The sequence below is a fragment of the Ovis canadensis genome, chromosome 16 (assembly GCF_042477335.2).
Source record: "Ovis canadensis isolate MfBH-ARS-UI-01 breed Bighorn chromosome 16, ARS-UI_OviCan_v2, whole genome shotgun sequence".
Lineage (NCBI taxonomy): Eukaryota > Metazoa > Chordata > Mammalia > Artiodactyla > Bovidae > Ovis > Ovis canadensis.
The window spans coordinates 84,295,367-84,314,412 of NC_091260.1; the positions used below are offsets into that span (position 1 = coordinate 84,295,367).

At 61.1% G+C, this 19,046-nt stretch overlaps 1 protein-coding gene across 1 annotated transcript in view; it reads left to right on the forward strand.

Annotated features, from left to right (window-relative positions):
* Nucleotides 1-19,046, forward strand: part of LPCAT1 (lysophosphatidylcholine acyltransferase 1) — a 37,903-nt gene that overhangs the window by 13,918 nt on the left and 4,939 nt on the right. Inside the window, exons 2-12 of the mRNA XM_069556347.1 lie at nucleotides 1,978-2,120; nucleotides 5,801-6,015; nucleotides 8,431-8,543; nucleotides 9,745-9,805; nucleotides 10,077-10,135; nucleotides 10,793-10,827; nucleotides 11,612-11,666; nucleotides 13,335-13,417; nucleotides 16,181-16,306; nucleotides 16,860-17,013; nucleotides 17,295-17,393. Of these exons, the coding sequence (XP_069412448.1) occupies nucleotides 1,978-2,120; nucleotides 5,801-6,015; nucleotides 8,431-8,543; nucleotides 9,745-9,805; nucleotides 10,077-10,135; nucleotides 10,793-10,827; nucleotides 11,612-11,666; nucleotides 13,335-13,417; nucleotides 16,181-16,306; nucleotides 16,860-17,013; nucleotides 17,295-17,393 (1,143 nt within the window). The remainder of the gene's footprint in view (nucleotides 1-1,977; nucleotides 2,121-5,800; nucleotides 6,016-8,430; nucleotides 8,544-9,744; nucleotides 9,806-10,076; nucleotides 10,136-10,792; nucleotides 10,828-11,611; nucleotides 11,667-13,334; nucleotides 13,418-16,180; nucleotides 16,307-16,859; nucleotides 17,014-17,294; nucleotides 17,394-19,046) is intronic.

Sequence of the window (19,046 nt, forward strand, 5' to 3'; positions counted from 1 at the left end):
TAGAAAAGCATGAGGCATGAGGACGGGGTGACCCAGGGATGCTGTGTGGCAACGTGCACCCCTTCGTGTCGACCCCAGAACTGGACCCTTAGGAACCCGGGGTGGGGGGCACCTTCCCGCCAACATGGTCCTGGAGTGGGACACACACCCCCTACTTAACAGGAAGCGTCCCACGACAGAGCCGGGGTCACCGTCCCTGTTCCACCTTGTGTTAAAACTGGAGGGTCGTCCGGGGGACCCCCACCCCTGAAGGGCAGGGGAGGAGAGGCAGTTCAAAGGCGCTGTGGTTACGAATGCAAGTTACCATGCTTGCTTCTGTTATGAAACAGAGCGGGGAGGTGAGGAGGTAAAATGAAAAGGCCGTTAATCTCGCAGACATTTCCTGGAAGGGCCGGCCTTGGGGAGGGCCGTGTTAATCCCTTCCTTCCTGTGACCTTCCACAGGTGGCCAGGGTTCCGCGAGTCAGGCCCTTATGTATGGACAGAATCCTTGTAGTGAACAGAAGCAACAGGAAGCGAAGGCTAAAATAATAAAACAGTTCCCGGGGCATCGGGATTGGCTCCCGTAACAGCAGCGTGTGGAGACGGCCCACACCGGCCGCGGGCAGCATAGGCCACTGCTGGCTGCTGGGCCCCCAGAACGTGGCGTATGTGATTGAGATGCGCTGTGTCTGGATCCCTGGACATGACGGGAGAGAGAGTAAAGCGGCTCATGAGTGCCTGCTCAGATGATGGAATTTGAGGGGTGTTGGCTTAAATTAACTCCTTGTTGAATTGATTTCATCACCTTTGTGTTTTTAAATGTGGCTGCAAGAAAATGTAAAATGACTCACGTGGCCTGCGTTGTATTCCTGTGCCGGCCTTGATGGAGACCCCAGGGATCAGCAATCAGTCCGGCTGGCTGCGGGTCTGCAGGTGGCAGAGACCGGGGGCGGGGCGGGGGGGGGGGTGGCGGGGGGCGGCAGTGAGCTGCTCGGACTTGGATCTCTTCCTGTCTCTTCTGTGTCCTGTGCGGGAAACCTATGTATCTCGTGTGTGTATTCTTGCAAAGCACCAAAACCTGCACCCGTTGGTCATGAGGCTCTGAGCGTCTTGAGTCTTTGCATCACTCCGCCCCTCCCCATTTTCTAATCAGCGCCCCCTGAGATCAGGTTCCTCACAAAACTCACTGGTCCTGAGCATCCCCCTCCCCCCACCATGTGGAACCAGAGCGTCTTTCGTGCAGAAGTGCTGGGCCTCCCGCACCGCTGCCCGTCCACTCGGCCCTCCCTGACTCGGCCTCCGCTGACCCCGTGGGTCCACCCTCACCAGCCCCCGCAGACTTGTGGCTGTCCCCCTCTCCTGCGGGGCCTCCCGTCCCCACAAGCCCCCGCCAGCCTTCCCTGTGTCCTCTGGACCAGACCTGTGGCTTTGGACGCCTCATCCCTGCTGGGCCCTCCTCCCGGCCCTGACTTCCTGGGGCTGGGAAGCCCTCGGGTCCCCCTCTCCTTGCGGTCCAAGCCCAGTCCTGGCGGCCCTGTGCCTCCCGTGGCAGGAAAGTGTGCCCATGCGGAGGCACTGAGAGCAGGGGGCTCCGATGGGCCGTCTGCCGGGAGTGGGCGGGGCCGTCTGCCGGGAGTGGGCGGGGCCGTCTGCCGGGAGTGGGCGGGGCCGTCTGCCGGGAGTGGGCGGGGCCGTCTGCCGGGAGTGGGCGGGGCCGTCTGCCGGGAGTGGGCGGGGCCGTCTGCCGGGAGTGGGCGGGGCTGTGCTGCGAGTGGGCGGGGCTGTCTGCTGGGAGTGGGCAGGCTGCCTACTGGGGTGCTGGGAGTGGGCAGGGCGCCTTCCACCAGGAGAGACCCCCCCCATCTCCAGGTCGTTCCCTCGGCGGCTGCAGGAGGCACCTCGGCAGCTCCAGGAAGGGGTTGGGCAGCTGGGGCAGGGCGGGCCTGGCGTGAGGAGCCTGGGGGACAGCCCCCGAGTGACCGTGCCCTGTCCGCAGGTGGCCGTCCTGACGCTGACGCTCTTCCCTGTCCGGCTGCTGGCTGTCGTCCTCATGATGCTGCTCGCCTGGCCCCTGGCGCTTGTGTCTTCGCTGGGACCCGCCGGGCAGGAACCGGAGCAGCCGCCGGCTTTGTGGCGGAGGTGAGTCCGCGTCTGCGGAGGCTCCGGGGTAGTGGGGGGTGTCCCAGGGCCGCTTCTCCGAGGCTCCGTTCTCTTCCCTGTCCCTGGCACAAGCCCCCTTGCCCCTCGCACCCCTGCAGCCCCTGCTGCTGTCCTACCCTGAGGCTCCTTCCAGGGCTCCGCGAGCCGCCTGACCGCTGTGCTGGGTGCTGAGCGCAGGCTCCCGCGTGTTTCCCTGCCCCCAGCCCTCGAGGCCGTGTGTCAGCCTGCTGCCCTGGTCTGCTCTCTGTTTTTACACCATGGACGGTGATAAACCATGGCTTCGCGTCGGTGGACGTGTAAACGGAGCTTAACTAAAGCTCCCACAGGGATCCGGCGAAACCAGATGAAGTCACAGCCCTTTCTTGTGTTAAGTACCTGGCGCTGTTCCTTAGCTCTCTTTGCTGGGCTTCCCTGGTGCTTCCCCACCTGCATTGCCCAAGCCGCAGGTTGGATCCCAGGGTCGGGAAGATTCCCTGGAGGAGGAAATGGCAACCCACTCCAGTATTCTTGCCTGGAGAATCCCACGGACAGAGGAGCCTGGTGGCTGCGGTCCGTGGGGTCACAAAGAGTCGGACTTAGCACACACATGCAGAAGCTATCCTTCACCTCTTTGCTGTTAGTGAAGGGAAGCGTTGAGCCAGTGGAAGGATTTTCCTGGGCATTTTCAGTGTCTTAAAAGATACTGTTCCTGCCCTAAAACCAGGGCACTCAATCTGCTTTGTCCACATCTCTGATCCATCCTGAGGGCCCTGGGATGGTTTATTCAAAACAGAAATGTCATGAGTTTAGTTCGGTTTTATCATTAACTAATAATAAAAATGTTACTAGTTTAGACGAGCCAACAGCCCAAACGTGCTGCCACCTGTTCTGTGAAGCAGGTTTTATTGGGATGCGGCGCTGCCCATTCATCTGTGCACCAGCCCGGGCCGCTGCTGTGCACTGAGGGTTCCTGTGGCCGAGGCCAAGGGCCCCACGGCCTCAGCTGCCTGCCGCCCCGCTTCCAAGGTCTACAGACCAGCTCAAGGCGCTCCTCTCTCCCGCTGTCTGAGGGTGCCCTCAGAGTCTGCGAAACTGGCGTGCCTCCTGGGCCGTGGTTCTCTGCTGCCCACGCGCCGTGCTGGGAGCAGCAGTTACCACGTGCAGGCAGAGATGGCCGGCTACGAGGCCAGGGTTTCCTGAGCCGTGGCTGAGCGCTGCACCCGGGGGACCCCTTACCCCTCACAGTATTTCTCGTCCACAGACCGTCCCCAGCCTCTGGTGAACCGTGGGCATTCTTCCTCCCTCGGAACCGGGGGCAGGCGTGGCCGGCTCCACGGATGTGCCCCAGCACAGCTGGGTCACGGAGCCTGCTGGTGTCACGGAGTCTCTCCAGAACGGGTGATCGGGTCTGTGAGTGAGCGAGCGGGAGGGGACGAGAACGAACCAGAGGGGACGAGGGCGAACCAGAGGGCACGAGGGCGAACCAGAGGGGACGAGGGCGAACCAGAGGGGACGAGGGTGAACCAGAGGGCACGAGGGAACCGGGCTTTGTAATCTCGTTTGAAATCATAATTTACCTTGAGAGGTTTTTTTAACTAAAATACGAGGGAGGAGGGAGTGAAAGTCGCTCAGTCGTGTCCGACTCTTTGCAGCCCCGTGGTCTCTACAGTCCATGGAACTCTCCAGGCCAGGATACTGGAGTGGGTAGCCTTTCCCTTCTCCAGGGGATCTTCCCAACCCAGGGATGGAAGCCAGGTGAATTTGGTACCAAGTATATAATCAAGGAAAATAAATCCAGGCCAAAAAGGAATCTGAATTTCAGTTTCTCTGGATTAGGAACCCTCAGAAAGCAGAGATTTTGTAATTTTTACCCAGAAGGAGTGACTTGATAAAAGCGTCTTTTTCCCTGTTCCCTCCCTCTGCCCGGGCTGGGCTCCTCACCCTCCTGTTCTCACCAGTGAGGGAGGAAAGCCCGCACGGCCTCCGAGTCTGTCTTCACGCAGGTGACTCGGGGCTCCTTGGGTTTCCGTGTTCCGACTCCCTGCGGCTTTTCTTGTCTGCAGTGATGCACTTGACCTCATCTGGTGACAAGCGGACCACAGCAAAGTTTAGTTCCAGCAGCCCACTTCACAGAAGCATCGCGCGTGGTGTGTGCGTGTGTGAGTGAGCGAGAGAGAGGGAGAGACGGGCACACGACGGTCCCACGTGCGCAGACACGGGGCAGTCTCACGGGAGGTCTGGGTGTTCATGTCCACAGAGACTCATTCCACGCGCGTGCGTGTGTGTGCATGAGTGTGCACAGATGCGTGCGTGTGTGTGCATGAGTGTGCACAGATGCGTGTGTGTGTGTGTGCCTGTGCACGCATGCATGTGTTGGTGTCCTGGCGTGTACCCCAGCAGCACGCACACCCACCTTGCGTGGCTCTGCCGTGGCCTCCGTCGCCCAGGGGAGGAGTCAGCCTGTCGGGGTCAGAGCCCAGCCCTGAGGGGCGCCGAGCGGGCAGCGGGTCTGGGGCCCCGGCCGGGCGAGGGTGGCAGTCGGGGTCACCGTGGGCTTCCCTCACACGTGACTTTTCTTGAAGTCACCCCATGTCCGCCTGCTGTGTGAAGCCTGACCCTTACTTCCTGTACTGTGTTTTTCCGTTTTATGGAATTTCCAATTTTATGTTGCCTTTTACGAACAGAACGATGAGCCCTGAGCGTAGCCTCAAAATTCTCTGTCCCCGAGGTCCCGCAGCCACGGCCTGGGGGTCGCTGTCCCCCGGGGCCTGGGGCCCTGACCCCGACCGGTGTGCGTCCCTCCGCTGCTGCTGTCTCGGCCGTGGTCTGCGTTTCCTGGGCCTGTTTGCTTTTTCCTTTTGTTTTTCATCCAAGATTTTCTGGAATGTTGGGTTCTCATCTCGGAAAGAAGATACGCGGAAGGAACTCACTCCCCTTCTGGGTCTGGAGGTGTCTTTACTCTGCTCTGTGCGCTGGTGGGTAGTGGGGGTTAGGTGTAGAGCTGACTCAGCGCTTTCGTGGCGCGCTGCTGACTCCCTGCAGCTAGACGCTGGAAGCGCGCGTGCTTCTCTGGAAAGTTTTGAAGTCTTTGTTGTTGGAAGTTTGAAAGCTTTTGAGAGGAGATTGCATGAATACTTTTTTTTCTTAACAAAATGCATTCTCGTCAGCGCCTTGCATGGTGCTGGGACCTGTGCCTTCCTTCCGTCTGAGAAGCTGTTTCCTTCGTGTCTCATAGTTCTGTCCTGGCTTTTTCCGGCATGTTCTGGGAGGTTCCCTCTCCATTTTCCAGCCTTTTTGGGGTGCTGGCATTTTTGCAGGAGACAACTGCTTTCTTTTTCTTGTGCCCTGGACGGTCTCAGAGCACCTGGCTCCGTGATGCGCTGACGTGGGTGGGTTCTTCCACCCCTCTTCTGACGCCTGCCCTGGGGCCTCGGACCCCCTCCTGCCCACAGGCCTGAGCCTTAAGGTGTCCAAGGGAGGGCGGTGGGCGAGGGCGGTGGGTGAGGGCGGGTTCCTGCCCTGGTCGATCGCCTTCCAGCCCCCTTCCTGGGAAGGCTCTGCGTCTCCAGTGCCCCCGGTGCCCTTGCCTCAGGACGGGTGCGGGCGCCACCTGGGGTCAGTGGCGCCTGGCGGGGCATGGGCCCGAGGCACTGTCCCCGACGGCCGCGCTTCTGTTGCAGAGTCGTGGACGTGCTGCTCAAGGCCATCATGCGCACCATGTGGCTCGCCGGCGGCTTCCACCGCGTGGTCGTGAAGGGGCGGCAGGCGCTGCCCACCGAGGCCGCCATCCTCACCCTGGCTCCACACTCCTCGTACTTCGACGCCATCCCCGTCACCATGACGATGTCCTCCGTCGTGATGAAGGCGGAAAGCAGAGACATCCCCATATGGGGAAGTGAGTGACCCCCATCCCGCTGGGGGAGTGACGCCCATCCCGCTGGAGAGAGTGACCCCCATCCCGCTGGAGAGAGTGACCCCCATCCCGCTGGAGAGAGTGACCCCCATCCCGCTGGGGGAGTGACGCCCATCCCGCTGGGGGAGTGATGCCCATCCCGCTGGGAGAGAGTGACCCCCATCCCGCTGGAGAGAGTGACCCCCATCCCGCTGGGGGAGTGACCCCCATCCCGCTGGAGAGAGTGACCCCCATCCCGCTGGGGGAGTGACGCCCATCCCGCTGGAGAGAGTGACCCCCATCCCACTGGAGAGAGTGACCCCCATCCCGCTGGGGGAGTGATGCCCATCCCGCTGGGGGAGTGATGCCCATCCCGCTGGAGAGAGTGACCCCCCATCCCGCTGGGAGAGAGTGACCCCCATCCCGCTGGAGAGAGTGATCCCCATTCTGCTGGGAGAGAGTGACCCCCATCCCGCTGGAGAGTGAGCCCCATCCCGCTGGGGGAGTGATCCCCATTCTGCTGGGGGAGTGACCCCCATCCTGCTGGGAGAGAGTGATCCCCCCATCCTGCTGGGAGAGAGTGATCCCCCCATCCTGCTGGGAAAGTAAGCCCCACCCCTCTAGTCCCCTCATCCTTGTGGCAGTGATCAGCACCCCCATCCTGCAAGGAGTCAGCCCCACCCCCTCAGTCCTGCTGGGAGACTGCCCCCCATCCTGGTGGGAGTGCTGAGCGCCCCCTGATCCTGGGGGCACTGACACCCGCCCTGCTGGCTGGTCCAGGTCACATGATGGCAGACATGTCTGCACAGGTCCCACCCCCGCGAGCTAGGCCCTGGACCTCGACCTCTGTGTTATGATTTCTTCTGATATTACTGTGATTTTCATTTTTTATTAGCACACAAGTACTCTCAACTCTGAGGGTTACAGTGCTCCCTCGAGTTCTAACAGAGCCCGTTACCCTTAGCTCACAGAAGCGCTGGAAGCTGGGGCTAGCTCAGTATCTGTCCCGGGGGGTAGTTGCTGAGCTGTACCGGTTGGTGGGCTCACCTGCCTCAATCTTCCGGGTGGTTCCACCAAACCTCCCTTTCTCCTTATGGTCCTTTTTAGCAGCGTAGGAATAATCTGTGAGGAAGGATGAAATTGTTTCAACTGCACGAAAAAGCAAACTGTTTCAAGACGCAGGACAAAGTATCACTGAGATCCGCTTAGATTTTCTTGAGTGCCATGGACCCAACTAGGTAGAATTTTATTCTTTTTAAAAATTTTTTCTTTTCACTTTTGTAAGACCTCCAGGAAATAAAGGTCATGGAATATTATTGTTTACAAGTAGCAAAATGCTCAGAAAAGAAGCTCACAGCCCATGTTGGGCCCAGTGGGGAGTGGCCCTAGGGCAGAGCAGGTGGAAACCCACAGCTGTGGCCTCACCAGCCGGGAGGGTAACCGACAGCCATGGCCTCTGCTTGCCGTCAGGTCAGAGTTTTCTCTCCTGAGAAGTATCTTCCCACCTTTAAATCCTTATTCAAGGGCTAGCGTGTTGCTTGTCGCCATCAGGTTTGGTTTCGGGAGTCCTGAGTGCTGCCCCCGCCCACACACACACACACACACACACACTAGCCCCCCCGCCCACACACACACACACACGCACACACACACACTTGCAGGGGCTAAGAACAGAGCCTCTGTGTCTTTTGTTGCTAACCGTCCAGCTTGCAGGGCTTTAGTTCCCTGAGCAGGGATTGAACCCATGCCCTCGGCAGTGAGAGCACAGAATTCTCGCCCTGGACCCCCGGGGAGTCCTAAGAAGGGGTCTCTGTGTCCTGGAGGGTGACCAGGCACCGCAGAGCCTGGGTTTAAACAACCGAAACGCGTCTTCTCTCACTGCTCTGGGGGCCAGAGTGGAAAGTCCAGGTGTCAGCAGGCTGGCCTTGGAGAAGCCGTCGCAGGCCCCCCTCCCGCGTCCAGTGTCCTTGCCCTCCTGGGCACACCCCGGCCGTGGCCGTGTCCCCTCGTCCCTGTCTTCCTTGTCACCTGGCCATTGGTCCTCCTTACAAGGACACCAGTCCCTGAACAGGGCCCACCCCGTGCAGCGTGACCTCATCTTGACTTGGCCATATCTGCAGAGGTCCTGTTTCCCAGAGAGGTCAGCCGCGGGCCCGGGGAGGTCAGCCACGCGCCCTGGGCTCCCTGGCTCTTCCCTCAGTGACACAGGTGACCGGCGAGTCAGCCCTGTCTCTCTCTCTCCTGACTTGTTGTCTGTGCCCCGCAGGTCGGGGGCTCCCAGCCGTCCTCTAAGGCTTCAGTGCTGTCCCTGATCCCTTGTGGTTGGCACAGCCCGCGGGGAACCTCTGGGGGGCTCACCACGCCATGGGCAGCGCCCATCGGCCCCACCCCCCATGAGCACCCCGCCTTCTCTTTCAGCTCTGATAAAGTACATCCGGCCAGTGTTCGTGTCCCGGACAGACCAGGACTCCCGCAGGAAGACGGTGGAGGAAATCAAGAGGCGGGCACAGTCTGGTGGGAAGTGGCCACAGGTGGGCGGCCGTGCCTGTGTCCTGCTCGGATTTATTCCGAAAGACATGACCGTAGGGGTCAGAGGGGAAAGAAACCTGAGGGCCAGAACTTGGCTTCCTTGGAGACATTGTGTTTCATATTATTTTTGATAAGTGCAAATCCAAAAATGTACTTGTATATCAGATATTTTTGGTCCTGGCATTTTAAAATAAGAAATCGGGGAAAATAATTTTCACTTGCATCTGAACCTCCCTAGTCATGTTTTAAGTTCTCCGTCGGAAATAGCTGGCTGGCCTGGCTCCGGGGTCAGTGGTGTCCAAATACGCACTGGGTTGCATCCCTTGCTCCTCAAAGCTCCGAGCTTGCCTGGCACGCTTCGGTTCCCTCGGGGCCCCCGGGAAGGCTGGCCTGGGCTGTGGGGCAGAATCCTCAGCCAGTAGTAGCGTGGGTGCGGTTTGACCCCTGCTGTATACATATGTAGTTTTTCTTTTCTGTTGAGCTGACCTTGAGAAGCTGGAGCCCCACAGGACTCCCTGGGTTCTGGCTGCTCAGGAAACAGTGACGGCCTTGCTGGTGGGCCCCCTGCCCGTGGATGGGCAGCCCCTGGGGGGCTGTGCTTCCAGGGTCCTGGTGCCGCCCCCACAAGAATGGCAGGACCCCCTCCTCCATTCCTGCCCGGCCCAGGGTTGGACCCAGCCCCCTGGAGCTGGTCTTTCCTCCAGGGCCCAGGGTTGAAAGCAGCCTTATGAGCTGTACTTTCCAGCACGTGGGGGAAGTTAGCTTCCATCCCCCTGCCAGAAGTTGGTACGAGTCAGAGAGATGGGAGATCCTGGAGACAGGGCGTTGACTTTGCTGCTGGTTCTGAGGGCACCTGCGCTGTGGGCCCAGCCCCGGTCCACGAGGCCCTGTCCCCAGCCTCATGCTGCCCGCCCAGGCGCCTCTGTCCGGCTGGCCCCTGTCTGGCCCACGCGGCGGCTCCGGCGGGCACTGCGCGTCCTGCCGTCGGGAGGCGTGCGCGGTTTACGTGTCTGCCTTGCTTCCAGATTTCAGTAAAAGCAGCAGTTAGAGGGGGGATTCGTGAACGCTTCTGTCTGCCTCTTACTTTTCTCCGCTGAGTGTGTTTGAGGTGTCTGAACCACATCAGGCCCAGAAGAAGCAGGTTGGGAAGTTGGCCCCTGAACCGGCACTTTGATGCTGACTTTTTTTTCCTCTCGTTTCAAGATAATGATTTTTCCAGAAGGCACGTGTACCAATAGGACCTGCTTAATCACCTTCAAGCCTGGTAGGTAGTGTCTTCGTTTATCTCTCTTTCTCTGCGAGACGGTGGGGGAGCCCCTCACCCCTGGCAGAGTGCCTCGGCCCGGAGTGTTCTCCTGTCTGTCTCCTGCGACCCTGGGGTTTGGTCTGAGTGTCCGCAGCTGGCACAGGGTGTCCACGGCCGGCGCCCAGAGGCCTCTGACCAGGAAGCCCACTCTGTTCCGAGACCCAGATGGACCGTGCGGGCAGGGGACGTGCCACTGCGGAAACGAGAGGTGTCCCTCCTCCCTCCACAGGTGCCTTCATCCCGGGGGTCCCCGTCCAGCCCGTGGTCTTGCGGTACCCGAACAAACTGGTGAGTGTGTTCTCGCACACGTGCAGGTCCAGTGAGTGACCCGGGCCTGAGAACGGCCCGGTGTTCCAGAGTGTCCCCCATACTCACTCCGGAAGCCCTGCTCTCATGGATCGTAAAGTCCTGGCCCGTCCTTGAGCCGGGCCCGCTGGTGTGAGACCCCCATCTCCTCAGCAGCTCTGCCGCCCAGCTCACACTGAGGACCTTTTAAAACTGAGACTAACTCACACCAAGCTTCCTCGGGAGCCTCGTCATGATGGGTCATGGTGGGGGGCGGGGGCTGGTGCAGACACGGTGGGATCCCTCTGACGTCTGTGGGCCCCACAGGCGTGCAGTGCTCCTGCTTCCAAGCTGGGTCCGTGGGCCAGGTCTGTGGGCTGACCCTGTGCCTGCCGGTGTGGACAGACCCGGGGCCTGAACGCCTATAGAGCCGGCAGCCACGTGGGCTGGCGCAGCCGTCCTTACGGTTCTGAAGAGGCGCGCTCATTGGCTGGTTTCTGAGAACGAGGATCCGTCACCAGCCTGTAGAGCTCTAGATTTCTCCCTCTTCAGTTTGTTCCGTCAGCTCGTTTGAAGCAGGGTGCTGGGCGGCTCTGGGAGGAGGGGGATCGCGGGGACGAGGGGCTCTGACGGGACTCACGGCTCCTCTCCTGCCCCCAGGACACCATCACGTGGACGTGGCGAGGCCCGGGAGCGTAAGTCAGAGCCCGCACAGTCCTCTCCTGCAGGGGCCCCCGAGCCACTTACTTTAGGGGTCACCGCGCCGGCCAGCAGTTCGGTTCAGTCCAAGAGTCCAGCTGCGTGAGGCAGCCTTCCCTGCACCCAGGATCCCGGGACTGAAGTTGTTGGTCCTCTCCTGCGCGGGAGGGAAACGAATTCCTCTTCTTGCCTGAGTCTGTCCGCTCAGTGACCAAGCGCACAGCTTGACCCCAGGAAGGAAGGGGGCTCCCATCCACACAGCTCAGGGGCACACAGGGGGCTCAGGCGCCGACGTGTGTGCTGGTGTTTGGCGGGGAGGGGTGGTCCTCCCAGGGCCCCTGGCATGCCCACGTGGCAGGGGTGCATCACCAAGGCTGGAGGGTGGAGTGGGAGGTGAGGAGCCAGGGGGAAGCTGGGAGAGGGTCTGGGAAAGGGGTCCTTCAGGGCCCTGGCCAGCTGGGCTTGGAGCAGGCCGTGAAGAGGTGGCTGGTGGGAGGGGTGCCACGACCTCGGGCCTGGGGTGCACGGAGGGGCCTGAAGCTGGGGAGACGAGGTGTCCTGAGCTGGAGGACAAGTGGGGGTGTGGCCACACCCAGGCAGGCATGGGCGTGTCTGATGAGCTCAGCCTTGCCCTCAGGGCTGTGCCCAGGAAGGCTCTGCGCCTCCCGGAGACTGGCCTGCTCAGGGGTGCCCTCTGCAGGGGAGCGGGGCGTGGAGACCCAGCTTCAGAGCTGCAGGGAGTTGAGACTTAACCCTGCTGTAAATCTGTTCACATTCAAGGTTGAAGATCCTGTGGCTCACGCTGTGCCAGTTTCACAATCAAGTGGAGATTGAGGTTTGTCTCGACGCCGTGTTACATCACTCAGCGTCTTGCGGAGCCGCTGCTGACGTGCGGTTTCGTGATGTGCTGTGTGTCGTTGCAAATGCTACACTGCGTCACGTTAGGGCCTCCACAGACAGTGTTACCAGGCTGATGTATACACAGATGCAATGTTATGTCGGACCTCTGTGGGCGTGGTATCGTACGACATCGTGCTGGTATCTCTACGAGGTTGCCGGTCGTCTGTCTTGCTTTGAACGCTCCCTTTCTCACGGCTTCTTAGGGGGCTTCCCAGCGCTTCCGTCACTTTGTGTCCCTTGTATGACCTTTTATCCGTTCAGATAGGATTTTAAATATCAACAGGAAGCTAAGCCCATTGTTCCCTTATTATGGTTAGTGTAGCTTAAGAGCATATAAAATTCGCACACAAGCAATTAATGATTCTCTTGGCTTATATTTTCACCTGATGCTAACACGGCTGGCATCTTTGTCCTCTGTTGAATACCTGGTCAGACCAGGCGGCCTGCTGGCCAGTCTCCAGCCCGTCTCCAAAGTCCCAGTACACGTCCTTTCTGCTCAAACGTGCCACGTTCATGCAGCCTGCAAATTTAGTTGAGTAGATGAGGAATAGTCTGTTTTCTTAAAAGTGGAATAAAAGTGGAATTCATTTGCTACTCCTACATCTGAAAAATGAAAGACTAGTCTTACGCAACATAAAGCTTTTCATTTGCTACCTTCCAGTAAATACTGCAGAGTAATGCTGAATTTACACATGATCCCGGCCTTCAGCCAGGCTTTTCACTTCAGTAGAAATAAGCCACTTAGTAAAGCACTGAGCTGAAAGGGCCGTGGCGCAAGTCCAGGGGCGGCCGGCCCACAGCCCAGGATGTCTGCTGTGGCCGGGAGGCAGCAGCGGGGTGAGACTCCGGGGAGGATGCTCTGGTTCAGACTGGCTCCTAATTGGAAGAGTTGAAGTTGTGTGGCCGTGTGGCGTTGCCCCGACCTCCTCCCTGTATCGCCCCTACAAGGCGCCCGTGCTGAGGGGGGCTGTCGCAGCTTTTAAACAGGGAGCAGTGAGTGACAGACCAGAGTTACCCGATGGGCGCTGATAGGATGGCGGGCGTCCTGTATTCTTGAGCATCCATGTTGAAAGGGTGCGGTGATGTTTTTTTTTTCCTTTTCTCCGATGGAGCCTGGCCCGAGGTGTGGGTCTTATGTGCATAAAACACTGTGTGAGCTTCAGTCACACAGAGACCCGAGTTTCTGGGGCAGTTTACCCTACTCTTCAAATGCCGCAGCTGTCCAGAAGCTGCTGAGAGCCTCTCACGGGAAACCCAAAACTGAGACCGTGAGAGTCGGGGCACATGCATGATTCTTCTGCATCTGAAGACGGAGCCCCCGGGTGAAGTTCCCGCCCCAGGCCCGGACTCCTGTGTTGAGGGAGCGGTGCTCCTGGTGGGGCAGGGTGGTTTGGGAGTGTGCACACGTGTGGGTGTATGCGTCTGTGTGTGCGAGCACGTGTGCCCCTGCTTGAGCAGGAGTCACGACCCCGAAGACAACTCTGGTGGAAGGTGCTCTGTCAGCCCTTGACCTGCCAGGGTGGAGGTCGCGTTGCGGTGGTGACGGCGGCGGGGCAGGGGGAGTCCATGCTCGTGCGGGTGACCGGCTTCTCTGTGTGTGCAGTTCCTCCCCGTGTACACGCCCTCGGAGGAGGAGAAGAAGGACCCTGCCCTGTACGCCAACAACGTGCGCCAAGTCATGGCAGAGTGAGTGAGCCCCACGCCCGCCCCGCCCCTGCGCAGCCGGGGGGGGTTCCCCGGACGCCCCAGTGCCCTTGGCCTCACCAGGCACTCACTACTCGGTGTCCTTGTCCACCGGTGTCCCGGCCTTGCTGTAGACCAGCCGGCAGCGGGGGGAGATGGGTTTGAACCAGCCTGGCCGAGCTTCAGCCAGAGTGTGCTTGGCCACGTGCTTTGTCTCCCCGTCCTGTTGGAAGACATTTCTGCTTGTTCAGCCTTCGGAGGATGGGTCATTGCCCCCGAATCCTCTGCACTGCAGCCTGTCCTGGGAGCCAACAGCGTCCGTGGGGCTGTGTCCGCATGAGCCCCGTGGAGACAGGCAGCGGGACCGTGGGCAAGAGCGCACTGCAGGGCCTGGGCCGGCAGGTCCTGGCTGCCCTCCACCTGAGAGCGGCGCTGAGGTGCTCCCTCTGCTGCGCGCGGGGTTTGTGCACTTAATCCCGTGTCGCTGATGTGATGGCGTGCCAGCAGCCGGGAGCATCCCCGCCTCAGTTTCCCTGCAGCTCCCGGCTGGTGCCAGGCCCCAGGAGTTCAGTCTGCCCACGCGCCTCAGAGCCTTGGCGCTGGGAGCAGAGTTCAGGGGTGTGGGGGGGACACGCCCCCACCCCACCCCCGACACTGACTCTGGGACACAGCCGCCAGCGGCAGGAGGCACTCAGGTCTCACTTCTTGGGAAGTCAGGACGGTGAGGGACCCTGATCAACCCTAGACAGATATACTAACAGAGTCAAAGGCCTGACAGTTTGGGTGTGATTTTTTTGTTGCTGTTTAGTTTACATTCAAGTAAATTAACTATTAAAAGTCTTAAATATGTGCCCTAAGGAAACTTCTAGCTGTCACGCAGTCTGTATTGGCCCAGTGGGAAAGGACAGATACCCACGGGGTCCCCTCTTGCCTCACGGGTGCAGGAGGGTTCCAGAACCGTGAGGGTCCCACCCAGGGCCCCACAGGCCTTGCAGGCGGCCCGGGGACACTCTGGGCCTTCCCGCGCCCACACGGCCAGACTGAGTGCTCTTAAGCGGAATTCAGAGTCATCGCCATGGCAACCAGGAACCACAGCCTTGCGCTCGTACCTGCCCGGGACTGGGTCCGGGGCCCTCGGAGACCAAAGCCCAGGGAGGCCCAAGCACCTCGGGTGCGACGGTCTCGTGTGCTGCCCTCCGTGTCCTGGGATGTGGAGCCTTGGATCCAGAGGGCCGGCTGCCCCGCCAAGACAAGGGGAGCCCACTCAGTTACAGAGACGGGGTTGGCAGGGTCGTTTTCGATACCTGGTAAATTTCCTACCGTGAATACGCTTTCCGTAAATGTCAGGAGAAGGCTGTTTTCCTTGAAATCTGAGGCAGCCTGTGGGATGACCCGGTTCTGCCTCCCTCTGACCTCAGGGCAGCGCCAGCCTGGGGACCAGGGTGCCCCGCACCCCGAGGGCAGCCTCCTGTCCCTGAAGGCGCCTGATGCGGGCTCCATCCCTCGTGGGCAGGACTGCAGAGCTGCCAGGCTGGCCCGCAGCTGGGCGGCCCCGGGCCCCAGGTCTCTGAGTCCGCGGCCATGTCCGGCCTCTGTGTCTCGTGCCAAGTGCGGCCTTCCTGTCCTTGCTGCTGTCTGTGTTTCGGCTGCACTGCTTGGCACACGGGCTGGTTCCCTGACTAGCAATCGACCCCGGGCCTCCACAGTGAAAGCGCCAAGTCCTAACCTCCAGGCTACCTGGGAGCTCCCTGAAATATGCTCTTTAAACATTACCGGTTCACACGCCTCAGCATCCAGAGCACTCAGCGCCCAGTGGCTCCTGGTAAAGGCTCCTACGGGCTCCACGGGCACCCTCAGCCCATCCCGCAGGCTTGGGGCAGCCCAGGGGGAGGGTCAGGGGCTCCCTCCTCCCTCCAGGCCCTGCTCAGGCCCCCCCAGGATGTGGCTTCTGGGGGGGACCTGACAGGAGGGGCCTCAGTCCACAGGGCTGGGGGCAGGCCTGCAGCTTCTCCCCCCATCACACGCAGGTGGGAACGGCCCGGGAAGCCGAGCCTGCCCCCCTCCGCTGGGTGGGAGGACTCATGGGGCGCTGCCTGTCCTGCCTCCTAGGCCGGGAGCGGGGGGCCCCCAGAGCGGCCCGTCCCCTCGCGCGCGTGTGTGCTCGCCTCCGGCTTTCGCACCCTCTGATGCTGCAGGGCCTGCCCCCCGAGTCCTCCTCGCGGCTGAGTGCCGGCAGGAGACTCCGAGCCGTGCGGACACGCCCGGGGCTGTGCTGGTGAAGCTGCCTGTTTCTCCAGCACCCCCGCACCCCACGTCTCATCCAGAGGGTCGCTTCTGTTCTTGGGGAGCTGCTTCTCTCCATGACTCTCCCCCCCACCCTGAACACAACCTGTATTCTTATCAACTTCTACTTTTAATGTGTAACTAAGCTTCACTGAGGCTGCAGAACGTGGAACCCTAAACAGAAGCACCACTTACAGGGCAGACAGCCTGGGTCGTGTGGAGGGCAGTCTCTTGTTAAAAATCCACGTGTTTGGGGGACAGGCCGCTCCAGGGCGCTGCGCCCAAGGGTCCCGGAGCAGGAAGTAGGATGGGTGAGTCGGCAGGCGTCACTGTCGCGTGGGTCTCCGCCGTCAGAGCTGAGCCTGGAGCGAGAGGGCCCGGGACTCGGGGCCTCTGCGTGACGCCGCTGTCCAGCCGCTCTCCTCCTGGGATAGTCCCCCTGCAGCCCTGAGGGCGGCTGACCCGGCCTGTCCTCTCCCGCAGGGCCCTGGGTGTCGCCGTGACCGACTACACGTTCGAGGACTGCCAGCTGGCCCTGGCGGAAGGCCAGCTCCGTCTCCCCGCCGACACCTGTCTTCTGGAGTTTGCCAGGCTGCTCAGGGGCCTGGGGTGAGCTTCCCTCATCCTTTATGCACGAGCACTGAGTCGGGACGGCCATCTCGTGGGCACTTGGGACAAAGGAGTGAGACCTTCCAGCGGGCACAGGCTTCGTGTGGGCCTGACCCTGCCAGGCCCTGCAGGGTCCCTGCCCAGGCACTGATAACAGCCCGGAGGTCACAGGTGGAGGACAGTTGAGATAATTAATGGTGCTCTTTCTGAGGTTTTGGATTTTTTTTCTTTTTTCAAACACCAGCATCATTCCACACAGAAGTGTCCTAAACCCTGAATGGCTGACTTGTCTCTTTATGGACGGCCTCCCCACCCCCCAGCCCCGTACTGCATCCTGGGAGGGCCTGTCCCAGGGTGGGCCGGCACCCCGCGGGGTCCCAGTGCTTGCGGGGGACACAGTCAGCCCTCAGGCTTCCAGAAGAGCCCCTCTCCCTGAGGACAGACTGATGCTCCGTCTAGGAATCATCTTTGTGGTTTGCTGGGTCTTAAGATATAGCAGCAAAGCTTCTGCGACTTTACTGAAAACAATCTTCCCCTCTTTTTATTCCTTTAGACTAAAACCAGAAAGACTTGAACAGGATCTGGACAGGCATGCAGAAAGCGCCAGAATGACGCAGGGCAGGAGGGTGACGCTCCCCGAGTTCGCAGCGCAGCTGGGGGTCCCCGAGTCTGAGTCTCTGGAGGACCTGTTCTCCCTGTTTGACGAGGTAGGGGGTGGGCTGGGGTGGGGGCAGCTGTTTTTCCCTGGGGGCAATTTTGGAAGCAAAGGAGAGACCAGCCTTCAAGGCCCATCTTCCTAGCCGCTCTGTCTTTTGGAGTGTCTTCTCCTGCGCATCTCAAATGTAAATAGAAATTCGGCTTCTAAGTCAGCGTTTGCCGACACGCTCGCCTGTAGTTGAGGGAAATGAAGCAGGTTGCTCAAAGACCCCTGACACCGCCTGTGCCCTCGGGAGGTGGCGGGGCCCTCGCTGAAGGCGCCTCTCCCCAGGGCGGCGGCGGGGAGGTGGACCTGCGCGAGTACGTGGTGGCCCTGTCTGTCGTCTGCCGGCCAGCCCGGACCCTGGACACCATCCAGCTGGCGTTCAAGGCAAGTGCGGCGCTTCTGCGACTTTAACGGGTGGGGTCGGGGAGACACGGGCTCGTCCGACCTGTGATACACTTTGTAGTCCCTTAGGATGTTAGGGAATTTAGTTGACCCGGCTCTTTTCACATGAGCTTGTACCAGCCATTGCTTGCAGAAAGGCCCAGAAGTGCCTCTGCCTGGCTCCTCCTAGATGAGAGTCCCCGCTCCCCTTCCCGGGCCCTGCTGGTGCTGAGCGGGGCTGCTGGGCTGTCTCTCCCCACACGGCCTCCCCATCGGCTGCTGACTGGAAGGAAACAGGGTTTCAGGACTGGAGAGCCACCTGCCCCAGTGTGACTCCAAGCCAGGCTGCTGGCAAGGGGTGCGTGAGTCTGGGAGGCGGGGAGAGGGCCATGCTAGAGTCCGGGCCCACCCAGATCCACCCGGCGGTCCCGAAGGCTGATCTCATGGGGTCAGTCCCCCAGGATGGAGCGAGGCAGGCCTTGCCCGCCGAGAGACAGGCTCCATCTCACAGGTGCAGCTCAGATGAGCAAGACTCACGGGCACCTGCCGTGTGTAGGTCAGGGGACCCCTGTCCCTCAGTGGTGGAGAATGCCGCCTCTGCCTTCCAGCCCCAGCAGACCTCCCCACGGCTGGGAGGGTCCCCCACGGCGCAGAGTGGCTTCTGCCAGTCACAGCAGAGGAGTTAACGGGCGGCATCAGTGCTTGGTGGACCCAGGCTCGGAAAGCCCGCCCGCATCCTCCGGCTTCAGCAGGCACCTCTTGGGGCTCATCGCCCTGTGTCAGCCTCACTCTGGCAGGTGGCCCGCAGCAGCTGCACGGACGTCACTGGGTGGAATCGGCTGTCACGATGGCGGCTGGTAGGGAGCAGGCGACCTGTTTTCAGTGCAGCCGCCGAGCACGACCGTGAATGCTAGGGTGCCCACCCAGGTCCAGGTGCACCGGCCGGGATGGGGGCAGGGCCGCCTGTGCGGCTGCCCCGAGCGTCCTGGCGCTTCTCCACGACAGCCTCCCCTGCAGGGACCGCCCCTCCCAGGCCCCAGACAGTGGGCGGCCCCCATGTCCCATGTCCCCACAGGGCGCCCCCGAGTGCTGCTCGTCTAGACAGGCTGCCCCACCTGACGCTGAGGACTCACAGGTTCTCCCTCCATCCCCACCCGCAGCCCAGGATTGGGGCACGTTTCAGTAGGTGTGGGCAGGTGGCCCCGAGATGTGGTGAGGGGGGTCTGCGAGGTGCCCTGCTCTGGGGGCTCTGCACGGCGCCCTGCCCGGGGGTCTGCGCAGCCCCAAGATGTGGTGAGGGGGGGTCTGCGTGGCCCCGAGATGTGGTGAGGGGAGTCCGCGAGGCGCCCTGCTCTGGGGGGTCTGCGAGGCGCCCTGCCCGGGGGTGCAGACGCACCTGTGCCTTCCTCGTGTGCTGGCCGCAGTCCCTCCGGGCCGATGGTTGAGGTGCAGCATTCCCGCGCTGGCCGGGCCCCCGAGCGGCACTCGCGGGCGGCACGCGCGCTGCTGGGTCCCTTGTCTCCACCTTCTCTACCTGCTGCCGTCGGTTCAGTTCTGTCGCTCAGTCGTGTCCAACCCTTGTGACCCTGTGACCTGCAGCACGCCAGGCCTCCTTGTCCACCACCAGCTCCCAGAGTTCACTCAAACTCATGTCCA